Source organism: Peromyscus eremicus, chromosome 2 (genome assembly GCF_949786415.1).
Source record: "Peromyscus eremicus chromosome 2, PerEre_H2_v1, whole genome shotgun sequence".
Classification (NCBI taxonomy): domain Eukaryota; kingdom Metazoa; phylum Chordata; class Mammalia; order Rodentia; family Cricetidae; genus Peromyscus; species Peromyscus eremicus.
Window position 1 is genome coordinate 76,400,478 of NC_081417.1, and position 17,501 is coordinate 76,417,978.

The following is a 17,501-nucleotide window of genomic DNA, read 5'->3' on the forward strand; positions in this document are numbered from 1 at the left end:
AGTCATCGGGGCTTAAAAAACAAACAAAAATCCACACACATCAAAAGTAGACCGAGAAGCCTAAAAATCACTCCTAAGTAATTTTCTTTTAGTCATATGACATGACATTCAGTTTGTTGTTATCATGGGGAGACAAAGAGTGAGCACATGGGGCCGAAGGGTTCACTGTCCCTCGAATTCTTTCTCAAAGATAGACCACCTGAATTTTAGTTAGGCACACTGTTTTCTTTTTGACATGGTCTCACCCGTCTCGGGCTGGCCTGGGACTCATTATGTAGACCAGGTTGGTATTGGATTCATAGAGATCTGCTTACCTCTGCCTCCTGAGTGCTGGGAATAAAGGCATGTGCCACCACACCCAGCCTTTCAAACATTTTCCTAACATTTATTTACTTTGTGCATGAGTATTGGGGATGGGGGTCGGGGAGAGGGGATCAGGAAAACTTGCAGAGTTCTCTCCTTCCACTACAGTAGGACCTAGGGATTGAACTCAGGTCATCAGGCTTAATAGTAAGCACCTTTACTCACTAAGCCATCTCACTAGGGTCTCATGTATTGTAGTCCAAGGTGTTCTTGAACTTGCTATGTAATGAAGGGACCTTGAACTCCTGGTCTTCCTGCTTCTATTTCCTGGATTGAACCCAGGGCTTTGTGCATGCTATGCAAGCAATCTATCAACTTGCATAGAACTCTATCAACTGAGCTACATCCCTAGCATGTGGTTTCTTGGCATTAAAACTACCCCCTTTAAGGGGATATGTCCCTAGGATTAGGGACATAGGTCTTGCTTTTCTCTTCCCCTTCCTGTTATGCTGTCCAGCTCATGAATGTGTCTGGACATCAAGCTGCATTCTGAGGATGGGAGAGCAGATGGGAGAGCAAGTTAGGGGAACCTGGGACCCTGTATCACAGAACCATCCTGCAGGGTAGGGCTTTGTGCAAGCTATTGCTTTCACAGTAGTAGACACAATTCTGTTTTAAAAATTGGCCACCCAATGTGAATTCTAAGGCCAAATACTGCATGAGAAATCATAACCAAAAAGGGGGTAAGATGGATAGACAGCATTTGAGTTGATAGGGGCAGGGGCAGAAATCAGACATACAAATAAAAATGCTGACAGACAGTAATTGTGTTGCATAGCTTGAATGCTTTTATATTAATCAAACTCTTTTTCAGTAGAGTACCCGACAATAAGTCAGAATGAAAAACATTCCAAATTTACAGAAGAACGTATTGCTGATCGACTAAGATACTTTACAAAACATGGCTTAGCACAATCCTTTGGTTGCTCCAGTGGTTCGAGAGCTATCAAGTGAGCGACACAGTTAGTATCAGTCTCGGAGGTTTGATTTCCCCAGGCTGAGGTCACAAGGGCTTTACCATCTTACTAGGTCTGCTCTAGGATGACAAAGACCAGGAGGGTGGCAATCTTTCTCTTAATAATTCCACAATGACAAGGGCTGAGACAACCTCTTAGGGACAAGTCACAGAAACGGGGTATGTTTCTCTAGGTCAGCTCTTCCGATCTGGTTAAGGTTAAACTGTTTCCCTGAATCACTTGTGAGCTCATCTAGTCCACCCCATCATCAGCCCCTTTCAACAAAAACACACAAACCAACAATTAACTGAGGACTGAGGGTAAAGCATCTCTGTAAGCCTTAGGTCTGGACTATGTCCTGCCTCTTACAGTGTTTCCCTGCTGATACTGCCTCTTTGTTGCCTTGAGAGGATGAAGAAACTACTCACTGCCCCGAAATGAAAAAAATTTTAAGGATGGGGGTTGGGGAGGGGAAGACAGATCAACCAGGAACACAGCTGTGAGAGAATCTACACTAGTCTCAAAGCATCTTTAGGTAACAATGACCATGCGAGGAAACTAAAAATACCGCTACAAGGCTGAGATCCATCCACTCTGTCTCCCTACCCCTAAATAAACTCCACTTAATATTTCTCACCATGTACAGGTTCTAGAGAGTCATGCCAGCAGAGGTCCCATCTGGATAAAGCCAGCACGTTGGGGTGTCTAATCTGACCTTCTGGAAGGTGCTAGAATGTAGGTTATAAATATCTTCTCCATTCACATCCAGCCAAATTTTCCAGGCAAAATATTTAGCCTGGTGCAGTTCTTAGGATAAAACATGGTTTCTTAAGAGCAATTGTGGGATGCAGGGAAACGGGGAGCTCAGAGCTTTGGTTTTTAATTGCTAATATCCACCCTGTTTACTTGGGTGTTCTGCTCCTTGAGGCCATTTTCTTGTCCCGCCCTTCCCAGGATTCCGTGGACTTTGTTTCTGGCAGTGTCTGCTCCTCTGCTGTGTCTGAACTGTGGGCCCCCACACAATGGCAGAGAGGTGAGCTGCAGCCTTTTCAAGCTTCACAGAATATTATGTAAGTGTAACAGCAGCATTTTCATGACCACATTCAACAACTTGTTTCTAGAAAATAATAAAACAATCTCCAAGGACATTTAGAACTTGCAAGTGTTTTGCACACAGGGCGGTGATAAACATTTCTATCAAACCACGGTGGTTTGCTAAGCAGCCTGGTATCTCTGAAAAGTACCCAGCATTCTCCGCTCCTCCTCTGTTTGGTGCTTTGCTGAGGGCGTTCTCAGAATCCAGGCTGAATCAGTCCTCTGTCTTCAGGGCTTTTCCCCTCTGGAACACTGTTCTGTGAAAACCCAGTGGGCTCCACATTTCTGATGCATTTTTGGGCCAGCCACAGAGAAGTCAACTTTCCTAGGTCTTCAGCAGCATTGGTTTATATATTCCAGGCTGGAAATTAATTTCCATAGTATAATCTCATTCTGTCTTCAAGTTCCAAGTGTTGTTTCTCTTTACTTTATGCAGAAGGAAATAACAGGCACAGACCCCAGGTTCCTAGGCTAAGGGCTGCTTGGTATTGAGTAGTACAGAGAACCATTCCAGTTTCTCATTACACAGGGCACTGGGCATTGCACAATCCCACTCACATCATTGAGTAGTAAGATATGCGTGGGGAAAAGGCAGGTAGGAGGGAAGTAGATGGATGGATATGCTGAACCTGCAGATAAAGAACGTTCAGAAACCTGGGCTCCTCTGCATAGGTCCTTACCCATCTTGCAACTAGGAAATGTATTAATGGGTTCAGTGCCTGCTAAGTATCAATGTAGCTTAATCTACTGACATGATACCATGGAAGTGTCCTTTTCCCGTAAGTACCACTAAGGAACCTGCTGACATTCTTCTGGATACACAAAAACCGCTATTTAAAAATACCACCTTAAAGCATTCATGTAATTTATTTTTCCTTAAATAATAATTCGCTACAGTCCTGCCACAAATTAAAAAATCTTTACCATGGTATTCACAGAGCAGAATTCTTGAGGACAATCAAAATCCCAGAGTACTTAGAATAAATTAACATCAAATTGTGTTTATATTCAGATAGTCTGATTCTCTCCTCTGAAATGAAATGGAGACCATTGTAACTAAGGGTGAATGCACACATTTGTTCTTCTGTACAGAGACTCATTCTTTACACAAACTCAACAGTAATTTGAATCAAGTTAGGAATCCTGAGAAAGTCACCCATCACACACACACATGACACCTTCGAGAAGCAGTGTTTCTTATGGTCACTTACTAGAAGGTCTTTTCTCAGAAGGGTTCAAAATTTCTAGATGCCATTTGGATGCTGCCATCCCCCACCCCCCCATCCCCAGGGAAGCCATCTTGTTTCAAGTGTGAGAGCTTTTGAAGTAGCAGCAATCCACATATTCAGTAATCGGCGATTCCAGTCATGGTGTCTGAGTGCACAGTAAGGGGTGAGCAGAGGCTTGCCTGTTTCTAAAGCTAAGACTCAGTGTGAACACAGAGTCCAGTTCCCAGTCTCGGCTGAGAAGTCACCTGAACATACATTACGGAACTGGTTCAGGCACTGGGTGTGATCCTGAAGAAAGGAATTCGGGGGTAGGGGGAACGGGGTGCTTTGGAACATGAGCGCAGAAGGGGGTGGAGATGAGGCAGAGAAGGGGGGGAGGGGGGCAGATAGACCCTGTTCATCCTCCGGCCTGAAGTCCCTTGGACCCTGCCTGTGGTACATTCATCTGAGTTTTCCCCTGGTGTTAGGAGTAATGGACACCAATTGCCAGGAAAGTTCAGCCCTTGGAGTCAGTCCCACACAGATCAACACACAAAACACCTGAGCAACCACAAGTGGCCACGTTGTCTGGCTTCTGGCGGGTGAAGAGTCAACAGTATTGCTGGCGTCCTCCTCATTGCTCGGGGATGGCTGACAGGGGATGGCGATACCGAGGGAGAAACACAGATCTCAATTGGAGATCTTCTGTCGCTTACTTCTCTGGGCCCAAAGAAATCATAGCGGCATGCATATCTACATCATCAGTTCCTATGTACAGGATACCTTTTCCACAGAAATTGAAATTTAAAGTGCCTGGGTTCAAATAAGCTCATTCCTTCCCACAGTGACCAGCATCTCTGGGGGCCTCCAGGGGAGTGTGCGTCCCCTTCTTCAGGAAGTCGCCCTAGGGAAGGAGGAATGAACACTTCACAGCTGTCCTAACTGGGATCCAGCCTCCGGACTAAGCCTTCTTCATACACTCGAAGAATCGCTTCACACACAAACTTGTATTGGCTCTGGAAGAGAAAAGACAGCTGTCACGTCCAGAGCCCCAAGAGTGTTGCCTCACACCATGCTTGAGAGTGTCTCTGGGGCATTCATATTATATTTTCTCCCTGTGTGCCAACTCTGGGCCTCGTGCTGGGGAAGAGTGAGGTGAACTTACGTCTTAACAGACTGGGGTGAGGGGCTGCCCTCCAAGAAGTGTGGGCGGAGGAAAGCAGTGTAGTATGGGAGTTAAGGACCAGCGTTCATCTCTCTCTCTCTCTCTGATTACTAAACACAGCTGCTGTGGTTCCTGTTGTCACGCCTTCCTTAGCATGATAGACTGTCCTCAAATTATGAGAACAACTAAATCCTTCCTCTCATGCGGTTGTTAGGCCCTTGGCCACAGTCATGAGAAAAGTCACTAATGGAAGGACGGCACTGACGTGGAAGCCCTGACAAGAAAGGTCTGTTCTGAGCAGTGTACATGCGGACCCCACTGTCCTGGCCTTGAATACCGGGGCCTGTGCAAGGGCTGGGACTGGGTGATGAAGGATAGGGACACAGGTGGGCTGGGATTTGCGTGCAGGACAAGGAATCTAGATTCTTTTTTTCTTAAGAGAGTTAGGGAAAGATGCTGACTATTAGGTCCTTCAGTGTCCATGGGGGATTGATTTTAGAACTCCCCATGGACACCCAAATCCTCAGTGCTCCAATCTTTTATATAAAATGATACAGTATTTGCTTATAGCCTCTGAGCACCCTCAACATAACAGCCTGTATACTTTAAAAATCACCTTTTTGGCAGAATATGGTGGTACATCCATTGGGAGGTAGAGGCAGGTGGATCTCTGAGTTCTAGGCCAACGGTATATACAGTGAGTCTAAAACAACCTCCATTGCAAATACTACCAAAACCCCAAAGCAAAACAAAAATTACCTCTTGATATTTCTAATATCTAATACAGTGTGAATAGTTATACTGTATTTTGTGGGGAATAAAAATAAATTTTTTTTCCCCCAAGACAGAGTTTCTCTGTGTAGCTTTGGAGCTTGTCCTGGAACTCGCTTTGTAGACCAGGCTGACCTTGAACTCACAGAGATCTGCCTGCCTCTGCCTCCTGAGTGCTGGAACTAAAGGCGTGAGCCACCACCACCCAGAACATTTTCCCCCTATCTTTTGATCTGTGACCACTTGAATCCATGGATGTAGAGCCACAGATAAAGGAGGTTGACAAAGTCTTGCTAAATTGTCCGGGTAGGCTTCAAGATTGTAATCCTCCTGCCTCAACATCTAGACTCGCTGGGATTAGTCTTGCACCACCAGGCCTGGCTGGGGGTGCTCTGTGATTTTAAATCAGCATTTATTTAGTCTTCCAAACTTCAAAACAGGGCAGACAATGACCTTAAGCAGATTTTTTTTTTCTTTTCCTTAGTTATTCCTGGGGCAATGGGAGGACAGCTTGCTTTTCAGGAGGTCCCTCCCACTCAGACTGGTAACAAGCATCCGTACCTACTAAGTTATCTCTCTGGCCTGAGCTGAGTTTTTCTCAGCTGTAGTTCCCAGGTACAAACTAAGGACTCACAATCTATTAGGGAAATCTTACAGCCTCTGTCCAGCTGCCTGTGACTGCTCCAAGCTGGTGAGAACACAGAGTTCCCGCTCCTTGCTTCACTAACTAAACCCTCTCACCCACCCTGGGGGTTTTGTCAGGAGGCTGCTTCCCTGTCTTTGACAACTCATTCTTAAAAATTCTTCTAGAACATTCTTAGATTCCCCTGGAGCTTTGCCCATCATGGCTGAGATTACAAACCAAGCCAGTTCTACTCAACCCAAGCTTGGGTGTCTTCTATTTGGACAACTCTGTCTGGTGAATGAATGATCAAAGGCAGGATAGCTCCCATCTGCCAGATGGGAAAACTGAGGCCTACAGAGGGGTTCAGGGGTTACCCAGAGGTTGTCAGTGTGTAAGGAGGAGGCCTGAATCATGCTCTTCCTTTTTTTTTTTTAAAGATTTATTTATTATATATACAGTATTCTATCTGCATGTGTCCCTGCAGATCAGAAGAGGGCACCAGATCTCATTAGGTGGTTGTGAGCCACCATGTGGGTGCTGGGAATTGAACTCAGGATCTCTGCAAGAGCGGTCAGTGCTCTTACCCTCTGAGCCATCTCTCCAGCCTGAATCACGCTCTTTCTACATCAACCATACCCTGCTCTTCTTGCAGTTCAAAATGACAAGCAGATCCTTTCCTCCTAAGGACACTTGACATATCGGGCACCCTGGCTTGACAAGGTAGGAGACAGCCCATGGTGAGGGAACCCGAGTGACTTTGCTTTCTTCTGATGGGTGATGATGGGATGCAAGCAGGATGCTCTCGAGCTGAGTGGCAAATAGGTGAACAGAATGCATGTAGATGGGCCCGGGCTTTGTAGTCACTGTGCCTCTGACAAGCTGTGTGAGTCTAGGCACTGATTCAGTTCCCTTGAACTTCGTTCTATTCACAGTGCCACTGGCTATGGCTATGGCCGCTCCTGTGTGAGCTCAGGGAATGTCGATCTCTGCCTTTTTGTTTTTGTTGTGTCGACAGGGTCTCAGTAAGCAGCCCTGACTGGCCTGGAATGCTTTATATAGACACAGCTGGCCTCAGACTCAGAGACCCACCTGCCTCTGTCTTCTGGGTTGGGAGTACAGGATGTGCCACTACACCTAGCCACCTTCTACCATTTTCTTCTCATTACTACCATTTTTTATTATTGAGTTTCTACTTACTGATGTCTGCACCATCATGGCACGCTGGTCTCTCATTTTCCGGACGATATCCAGTGGGTAAACAGGCAGGTTCCTCTCAATTAAGCACATGGCTGTTTCCATAGTGACCAACACACCCGTCCGACCTATTCCAGCACTGGGGAGGAGAGAGAAACCATTTGTGCAAGGCCGAGCTGAGCCCCCTCATCAAGGCCTGCCCCAGGGCAAGCCCTGATGTTGGTTTCAGGAACAGAAAGCACATGTTCAGGTGTGATGGTAAGAAAAAGCCCATCCCCACAGGTCCTAAGGCTCGGACTTAAGAGGAAACTCATCCATGAAGCACAAAATCCACTCCTTCTCTGAGTCATGCATGCTGTCAAGGTCAGAAACTTCAGAACAAGATGTGGTTGGGGTTTTCCTTTTCAACATGCAGCTGCACTTACATGTTTATGATTTCGTTACGTTTCAAGTGTTTAGAAACTGTTAGGAAATAAGCATAGTTTTACAGGCTCATGTTACTTTGTGGGGTAATGGTGGGTTTGGTGTCTCCCTATTTCTCCTGGTCTTTCCCAAGGGGCAGAACCACTTCAAACAGAACGCCGTCAGGCTCAGTACCTGCAGTGAACGAGGGCAGGCTCACCGTCCACCCTCAGGGACCTCATGTACTTCACAAACTCCAAGAAGTCTGAGGAGTCATCAGGCACGCCGTGGTCAGGCCACGCAACATACTGGAGATGGGTCACCGTGTGCTCTTCCCCGGTCTGTGGAAGAGGCGGCGTCAGGGAGTCAGCAAAACAATGAGCCCGCCTTGGACACCAACCGGGGTGGTCTTCTCCTTAGTGTCCTCCTGTCCCTCTGTGCCCAGCTCAGCTAAGGTCTCAGTCAATTCCCATCAAGCTCCCACTCTCCCAAAACATCTCTCTTGCCCCCAAGACACGGCTTTCTTGAGCTCTTTTGCCTCTGGCCATTTCTTTCATCTGCTCCTTGCAGTCAGGTCACCCACCCTGCCTCTGCATACATGCATACACACACTTCTGTCTGGTGTGGAGGCCTTCTTGCTCACAACAGTCAGGGGCCCCTACTATCACGCGGCTGAACACACCTATTGCTGACCTCTACCCTCAATACACACACACACATTAAATGAAGTTTACCATTTTAGCTAAGTTTAGAGGTAAGGTTTACTGGCATTAAACATAGAATGCTGGGCCACCATCACTGCTACCTCCTTCCAGAAATTCGTTTTTATCACCCGGTCGATATCCTCTGTAGCCGTTACACGAAACCCCACAGGGCACTGGGCCTCCCTGCCACCGTGCCCCTCCGAGCCCTGCTCACCTCAGTGTTTGTGACTAGCATTTCTCGGGACACATAAGCAATGGTGCAGTCCTCTGCCTGACACTGGATGTGAAAGATGCCGTGGTCCATGACATCAGGGGGATCGGGCCAGTACTGGTGACATTTGGTCTGTGAGAAACCAGAGAATACAAGTCAGGCTTTTCTGCAGGGCATCGCCAGGGGCAGTCAACTGCATGGCATCCCGTCACATCTGTTCAAGGAGACGTGACAGGAGAGGAGAAACCCAGGTGAGACCCACTTGTGCCCAGGGCCTGAAGAAGGGAGTCAATTTACCCTCTAGGTTTGTTCACTGGGAGAGCAACAGGGCCTGGGTTTATAGGGTGGGTCAGCCTACCCGAAGCCAGTCAGCCCCGGCTGCAGCCTGGAGGGAGCCAACTTCCCCTCTATGGTTTGTTCACTGGGACAGCAGCAGGTCTGGGTTTAGGGGCCACCTACACTCTGCCCAGGCTGACCCAGGCTCCTCAGGCCTCTCTTCTGCTCTCAGCAGCCTCTCCCACCTCAGCGCTCCTCATCTTCCACCCCACCTCACAGGAGCCTTGGGACACGGCAGTTATAATGAGCTCACTGGGTGTCAGACAGGGCCCTACTGGACGAATTTCCTCTCCACTTATTGGCCCTTTGACTTCCAAAACCCCTTGACCCCCTTGAGTCTCAGGCGTTCATACACTGACAGAGGCCGGGGAGGTGGCAGTGTGGAGTCGCTTGTGGGTAAGGTCAATAGTGGTCACCAATACCATTGTTATGGGAGCTACACTAACTGAATCAGGTTAGTCAGGCTCCTCCAAAGTCCCCATTTAAAAAACTTCCAAGCTGAGACAACTATCCTTTTTCATGTGAACAGTGCCTCCTACAACCTCAAATGCTTTCACAGGAAATAGGGTCTGGGACCACCGAGGGTACAGACTTTGAACCTGCCCCTCTGAGGGTGGGAATGACTCAGTGGGTAAAAGCACTTGCTGTGTAAGCCTGATGATGAGTTCAATCCCCTGAATCCTCGGCAGAAGGAGCGTGCTGACTCCCATAAATGCTTATTTCCACATGTGTGCTCTAAGCCTCTAAGCATGTTGAGCGCGCGCGCGCGCGCACACACACACACACACACACACACACACACACACACACACACGATCATAATAAAGAAAAGTTGTAAAATATTTTTTTAAAGGTGGGTTGGGGAGATGGGCCAGAGGTTAAGAGAACTGACTGTTTCTCCAGAGGACCAGGGTTCAATTCCCACTACCCACAATGGCAGCCCACAACCAACTGTAACTCCAGTCCCAGGTGATCTGAACCCTTCTTCTGGCCTCTATGGGCACCAGGCACCCACTGGTAGACAGGCATACATACAGGCAAAACATTCATATACATAAAATAAAATTAAAACAATTAAAAACAAATAAGAAAGAAAATTCCCAAATGGAGCCAAGACTTCCCGTAAAGGAGTAATCCAGTGCACTGTGCCCTCAGTGACCTACCATGGCCACAAAGCTGCTGTGACACAGTCTAGCATTCATCCTGTGGTCTGTCCCAGTGTCTCCCAATACGGCAACTATGTCTTTCTAATGTGACGACCATCCCATGTTCTAGTTCCCCTTCCAAAGCCTGCAGCCTCTTCCATAAGCCACTGTAGCTCCCATCCCTGGCTTCCACATCTAGTGCAAGCTTAGCTTGTTCATAGTTACTCTGCCAAATACTGACTCATTTAACAATAATAATTATATATTATTATTATTATAGATGTCTGGTTGGCCCAGCTAGCTCAAGCCACCTTCTTGCCTCTCCCTCCTGAGAGCTCGCACTATAGGCATGTACCATCATGCACAGCTTAAAGAGAAAAAAGAAAATTCTTCCTCAAATCTAGACTGGTACCCATGTAAGTGAAAATGGCATTTGTTTATAGCAGAAAAGGTGGTATAACCAACAGACACATGGGACTTGTTGGGAAACAGCTCTCCTAGCCTTCCTCTCAAATGTCACAGTGAATATCTGAAATTAAAGTAAGCTGTGGGGGCTGAAGTAAAAGGTTTATTGAAACAGTGTGGATGGTGAGGAGTCACTCTCTGCCTCTCCAAGGCTCAGAGCACTTGCCGTCAGCAGGACCAGGGGCAAAGCTGCCAGACAAAGACTGACCACCTGCCTGTCTGTCCATCTGAACCTATGTACACAGGAGAAGAAAAGTCCTCCATGGGCTCCCCAGGGTCCTGCCCTAGGATAGCCAGAGTAAGATCCCCTCCAAAGTGAAACACTCCTGTGTAAGGCAGAGTTACACAGACCTGCATTCCCTAGGATCTTTATCCACAGGGAATGTGCAGGGAACTGGACTCATTTTAGTTCTAGCTGGATCTGGACGCACTGGGGGTGCAGTACAAGAATCAGAAGTCTATGAAGGGCCTTGCTCTCCATCCTGTTAATATGCTCTAGAATGCAGTGTGTCTCTCATGCCTGCTGGGGGAGGGGTACAGAAGGCCCACATCTTCAGAATAGTATCTGCTAAGCCCCAGGGGGTGCTTTTGTGGACATTGCTTATATTGGCCTCAAGACCACTCCCTGAGGTAGGGACAGTGACTCTGAATGGATTAACTGAGGCTCAGAAGATTCACCGCATGTCAGGTCACAAGAACTATGGGACAGAGCCCGAATTTCATTCCAGGCTGATGCCTTTTGAAGGGACAAGTAAGTACACATCAACAAGGCTGTGAGGACAAGAGGAAAAAGGGGCCTGCCACCACAGAGAAGCAGGCTGTGGAAGGACAATGGCCAGTGCAGCTGGCTGGGAGGCCATAGCTACTGGCAGATGTTGTCAGAAGGACTTGGTAGTGTCTCCACGAGGCACTGAGGGCTGATGAGACTGCTCTCATCTTCTGGTGCTAGCCATCCAGTAACTCTGAGAAGAGGATTCGGGAAGGATAGGTGACCGTGAAATGGCTTTGGAAAGGAAGTGCTTTAGGGGACCAGAGGAACATGCTGAAGGCTGGGTTCCTGGCAGAGGAAGAATGTCTCAGGAAGATGGGCCAGATGGGGTTTGTGGGAGAGCCATGGGTCCAATTAAGAAGGCTGTATCATCAGCTCTTGATTCCTTGCTAACGTAGTCGGTCAACAAGCATCCTTGGGAGAGGGTGTGATGAATCAGCGATGCTGTGGCATTATGCTCTGGGTGCTCGCCAATCCAGTCAGAGTTAACGCAGGTAGAAAGGACAGGCACAGGTTGGGGCAGGTCAGGCAGAAGTGACAGATGTCCCGGACAGAACGGTCAGGGAGCTCAGGACTAAAAGTCTACAATGGATGAGGCAAGGACGGATCATTTAGGCCAAAGGAAGAGGAGGCAGAATGCAAAGGGTCACCTGGGCACCTAGGGGACAGTAGACCACTCAGGAGAGCGGCACCAAGGGCCTCAGCTGGTCTGGAGATAGGCAACATTTTGCTCTGTGCATTTAGGAACCGCTACAGGGGATGCTGGCCCAGACCCGCAGGCAAGGCCCAGCTGAAGGGAAAGTGGACGGACAAAGTGGGAATCACATAGGTACCAATGACATTCAACAACGGTGAGTGGACGAAGAGATGAGATGGGGGAGCCGAGACCTGCTTGAGATGGCTCGTGTGGGTGGCCAAGTTAGGTAGACTGTGCCTCTGGCTCAGATGGTACACTAGGGGGATGGGCTCCCTATGTGTCCATGTGAGGGGCTGGTTGGTGGCTTTGGGATCATCTTACATAACAGCACTAGGTCGTAGATGTGTCCAAGCAGAGAGTAAGCAGTTGGCCTGGGGGGTTCACGAGATGGAAGGTTTGTGAGACCACCCGAGGGCATCCAGAGAATAACCAGACTCAGGAATCAGTTCCATGGGGAGGGAGCCATCCAACCTCTACATGCACTTTATCAAGCACAGACAGGGGACAAGGGAGTTACAAGGGAGGTCTGGGTCACCCCAAACCTCTTCCTGTCAACCTCACGATAGTCATGGGCTTCGCTCTACTCGGGGCAAACCCACTGTCTCTGGTCCAGGGAGACAACGGGAGATTGCGGCTTAGCTCCCCAGAAATTCATTCTCCATACACAGAACCACTCGAGATGACAGGCATTGTCCTTTGTGGCGATGTGGAAATGGGAACCTTACAGTCCTATTCAAAGTCTGTGCTTTAAGTGACTAGAGGACAGGAAAGAAGATGAGTCACATGATTCATATGTAGATATAAAATACAGCCACCACCAATCCCCAAGGAAAAAAAAAACCATCTGATGGAAGGCAAGGGAGATTGGTTCCCCCAAGCCTCGACAGAGGACCTATCCAAAACCACCTCCATAGACGTGAGGAAGGACAGGGGTCAGTGACCCTGCAGGCTGCAAGCTTTCTGCGCACAGGTGATGAGGGATACTGCAGGTGGCTCCCTGAAGACAGGGACTGACAGACAGCAGTGCAGCACAGGAAGGGCATGGACTCTAGTCCACACCTGCTGGGAGACCCACTTTCCCACAGGCACGACATCGGGGGAAAAAGTTCATCTTCCAGCAGAAGAGGGGCAAAGCCATTCATTCACCTGGAATGACTGTTTGGGAAGAGAGGGCGGTCGCCGGGGCCTGGAGGACAAAGGGTGCAGGTCACCCGAGAGTCTGTAACGGGAGAGGGAAGCAGGCACTTCGGATTTCGAAAGAACAGGTTTCTAACTATTGATGAACAACAAAGTAAGCTGCCAGGGCCAGAGATGCTGAAGGGTTGGGCAGGCCTCCGGGGACTCTCTCACCCATGGAAGCAGAGTGGCGAGTTACACTACGGAAAGGCTGGGAAACAAAGAAACACACTGGGTTCCAAGAGGACCTCAGAGGACAGGGAAGGCCAGCTGCAGCCTGGAGCTGGAGGGGCAGGCCCTGGAAGAGCGAGTGAATGGATGGATGAGGGTGAGGTTTCTCGGATCACAGAAAGGACCTTTTTCCCCACCCTGAGCTGGAACAAGCAGATGGAGGGAAGGAGGGGCTGCCACCTGAGCCGGTCATCTGTCCCCTGCCATTCCTTCAGGGGCTCCCTGCTCTGAGGAGAAGAATGACTTCTAGCTGGGAAGGCGAGAGTGGACTTTCAAACAGCAAGAAGCCTGACCCCAGCGAGCGAGCCAGTGCTGAGTCACCGGGCGGACTCAGGTGTCAGCTCTGAGGAACTACATCATGAATTCAAAGACCTCGGGGAACAGTGGAGTGTCAGCTCCACAAATCGCTCCTGAGGAAACGTGGAGTCTGGGCACCCAAAGTTCCAGAATATAAGGCCAAATAAAGGCAGGCAGAGCACAAAATATCTGCTATTGATAACACACCAGAATTGGAGGCTGCCAGGAATGCAGGCAGATTCTTTTTTTATTTTTATTTTTTCCTCCAAGACAGGGTTTCTCTGTGTCCTAGCTGTCCTGGAATTCACTCTGTAGACCAGGCTGGCCTCGAACTCACAGAGATCCACCTGCCTCTGCCTCCCAAGTACTGGGATTAAAGGCATGAACTATCACTGCCCGGCTATGGAGGCAGATTCTTGTTCATGGGAGTCAAGTGACTCACTGTGCCTCCAAGAAAGCCTCAACCTGGGTCTAGGACCCCTTGAACATTCTATCCCTAACAGTGTACCCCTATTTTCACAATACTTAGAAAATGAGGTGAGTATTGCTTGCCTTAAATAGACGGCTTGGGAGAGAAGAACACTTGGACTTTAATATCAGTGTTTTTATATTTGTTTCGCTTGTTTGTTTGTTTTGAGACAAGGTCTCAATGTAGCCAAGGTTGGCCTTGAGCTCATGTAGCAGGGGGTGGCCTTGAATTCCTAATCCTTGTACTTCTGCCTCTTGATTGCTGGATTCCAGGTGTTTGCTACCATGCTTGGCTCTGTTTAACACTTTTTGAAATTTTTACACAGACTTTTACTTGGCTAATGATACAGGATTTATATTTAAGAAACATATTTGAAAGGTTATGAAAGCAAAACAAAAATTAGTTTGTTTAAAGAAAGTAAAACCACAAACAAATACAGTGCAATTCTGGTAATAGTCATCAAGGTAAATTCAAACAAATATTATTGATACTGCTGGCTAACATGTGTATAGCATTAACTGTGATCATAGCACACGGGAGGGCTGAGACAGGAGGAATACCACCAGCTTGCTATATAGAGAGTAAAATCTATTCCCCCCAAATAAAACAAAAACCACAAAAACAACAACAACAACAACAAATGACCATGTCCCAAGCACCCTTTGAAGAGGCTTCCTACAGCAACTAGCTTAGTTCCCCTCCAGCCCCACAAAATGGGTGCTGCTTTGCATGATTCCTTAATCACACAGGCAGGAGGCGAGAACAGGAACTGACCCTGTCTGGCCTGGGGGTCAGCTTTTTTACCCAATATACCACATAACCAGACAGATGCAGGCACTTCGGGAAAACACAGGGGCCGCACTTGAGCTAGCTTAAGGAGCTGGGAGTCTCTAAGTTCAAAAAAGGGCCAAGTTACTCCATCTCTTATTAAAACAAAAAGAGACAGGAATGAGGTTCTCAGACAGAGAAATGAGATGAACCATAGAGCAAGGTGATTTCAGCTGAGCTGCAGCCTCTCACAGTAACGGGGCGCGCAAGACGGGAAAACGGGTAACAGCAGAGTGAGCGGGATTAGCAGCTGCTCCAACAGTGCGTCCTTAGTGCCTCTGAGGAACAGCATTCAGGAAGAAGTTCCTATCTCCAGGAGGACTTCCCACGTTTTTATCGATTCGATAGTGACTCAAAGGTCGGAGTCAAGGGTAAGACAGAGACGTAAGGCAGCTAAACGAGCTAAATCCAAATGATGATGACGACGTCTGCTGGACACTGGAAACACACAGTCCTCTGAGCTCTTTATATATACTGTCCAGTCTTCCCCAGTCCCGCAAGGTGGGGGGGGGGGGCACTATTACTGTCTCCAGCGCACATGGAGGAAAGCCAAGGTCAGACAGGCGAATGACTTAATCAGGAGGAACTGTTTTCAGCCCAGTCTGGCCTAGTGCTGAATAGAGATGCCAAGAGTCAAGGGCAAGCATATCAGAGGGAAGAGACGTTGCCTTTGCAGACTACAATCTCATTGTGTGAGGTGAGACACTGACTCCATGTGGGCAGAGCCACGGGCAGCACAGTGGTTCTGGGGCAGGTGGGGTGAGGAGAGAAGTACCGCTTCCTAGCCTGTCTTCCTAAAAACTATTTGTAGATTTAGTATCTTATGTGTATGAGTGTTTGGCTCCCATGCACCATGGTCTATGCACCATGTAGGTGCTAGTGTCTGTGGAGATCAGAAGAGGGTGTTAGATCCCCTGGAAATGGAGTTACAGGTGGTTGTGAGCTGCCATGTGAATGCTGGGAATTGAACCCAGGTACTCTGGAGGAGCCAGTGCTCTTAACCATGGAGCCATCTCCCCAGCCCTTCTAACTTGTTTTAATGGATCCACCTGAGGAAGTGGGCAAGAGGAGGTTGAGTTCCTTCTCATCCCTGCAGGTGTCCATTTGGAGATGGATAGGTCACTAGGAAACCCTTCCCAGCCCCGAGACTCAGGTTCCACACAGCACAATCTCCACACATTTGAACTGAAGTCACGTCACTTACCCGCCCTCGCTCTGTGAGAGTGGTCAGCATGATGACAAGAGACAGCTTCTGATCCCAGACAACCTGCCAAAACTGTGCACAGGTGTGTGGCAGGGGCCCCTGAGTGGCAATGTACTTGTTTACAAGGTTAGCAGCAGGAATCTCCATCTATGGGGAGAAAGGCAAGGCATCATTGACGGTCAGCTGCACAAGCTGGGCAGGATTCTCCATTGTGCACTTTTCTAATAGCTGGCTGAATCATACCAGGAAAGGGGCTTATCCACGCCCAGCAAGAGAAAAAACAACAGCCGTGGCACAACGCCCTCTCCAGTTCTGACAGTAACATGAATGGAGTAGTGGAAAGGCTGATTAAAGCAGTTCTCACAGGGGCGGTCCCGCAAGGTCACGGTTTAGCCCCCGGTGGCCCCAGGGGCCAAGTCTGCCATCTGGCTACCTAACAGTGGTTTTCAATGTGGTCCACTACAGAAAAAGTTTGCAGACTCCGGCGATAATGGAGAAATTTATGTTCAGGTAAGTTGCCCATGATGAGTGGGTCCCCATGATAGGAAAACTTTCCTTTTTTCTCTTTTGGGAGATACACACATACACACACACACACACACACACACACACACACACACACACACAGAGGAAGATTTTTACTTGTAGGCAGGGTGACACTAATAACTGGTGGGCAAAACACATAAAGTTACAAACATACCACTGGTAGAAATAAACACAGAAACAGCAATAGCCCAGTACTTGGGCAGGTGGATGATGGAATTAGAATGTGTTTGGATCCATCTCTCAAAGTTTCGTGGCTTTTTAAGTCACTCGGCGAACCTGACTTTGCTCCCTTGTAAAGTGAGACCACTCACTTTCTCACAAAGCCACTGTACTAGAATGATGGAGTGAATGGGAGTGTGTTTTGTCATGGGCAAAGTCCCCCATGCTGTCCCCACTCTCATTACTAGATCAATGTGCTCTTTTTTTATCGCCCAGATTCCCAGCTTACGTTCACATAACTCGCGTTAATATAATCTTCATTTCCCTGCAATAATACCCGGGTGGTGTCATCTGCCGGAGAGAGAAAAATTTACCCATTATTCTGAGTGTTATTTTTATCATCCCAAGTAAACAAGGGTTCAGCTCCCAGCCCCACCTGCAGCTCTCGCTTCATTAGCATAAACACTATTCCCCAACTGTTCTCA

The 17,501-nt window shown here is 48.2% G+C and overlaps 1 protein-coding gene across 2 annotated transcripts in view; it reads right to left on the reverse strand.

Moving 5' to 3' along the window:
* Positions 1-1,128: 1,128 nt before the first annotated feature.
* Positions 1,129-17,501, reverse strand: part of Ptpn3 (protein tyrosine phosphatase non-receptor type 3) — a 122,276-nt gene continuing 105,903 nt past the window's right edge. For both annotated transcript variants that reach the window (XM_059254387.1, XM_059254388.1), the window contains exons 21-26: positions 17,306-17,367; positions 16,312-16,458; positions 8,698-8,826; positions 7,975-8,120; positions 7,381-7,516; positions 1,129-4,638 (exon numbers count right to left, since the gene is read on the reverse strand). In XM_059254387.1, coding sequence (XP_059110370.1) covers positions 4,561-4,638; positions 7,381-7,516; positions 7,975-8,120; positions 8,698-8,826; positions 16,312-16,458; positions 17,306-17,367 — 698 coding nt within the window. In that variant the 3' untranslated portion in view covers positions 1,129-4,560. The remainder of the gene's footprint in view (positions 4,639-7,380; positions 7,517-7,974; positions 8,121-8,697; positions 8,827-16,311; positions 16,459-17,305; positions 17,368-17,501) is intronic.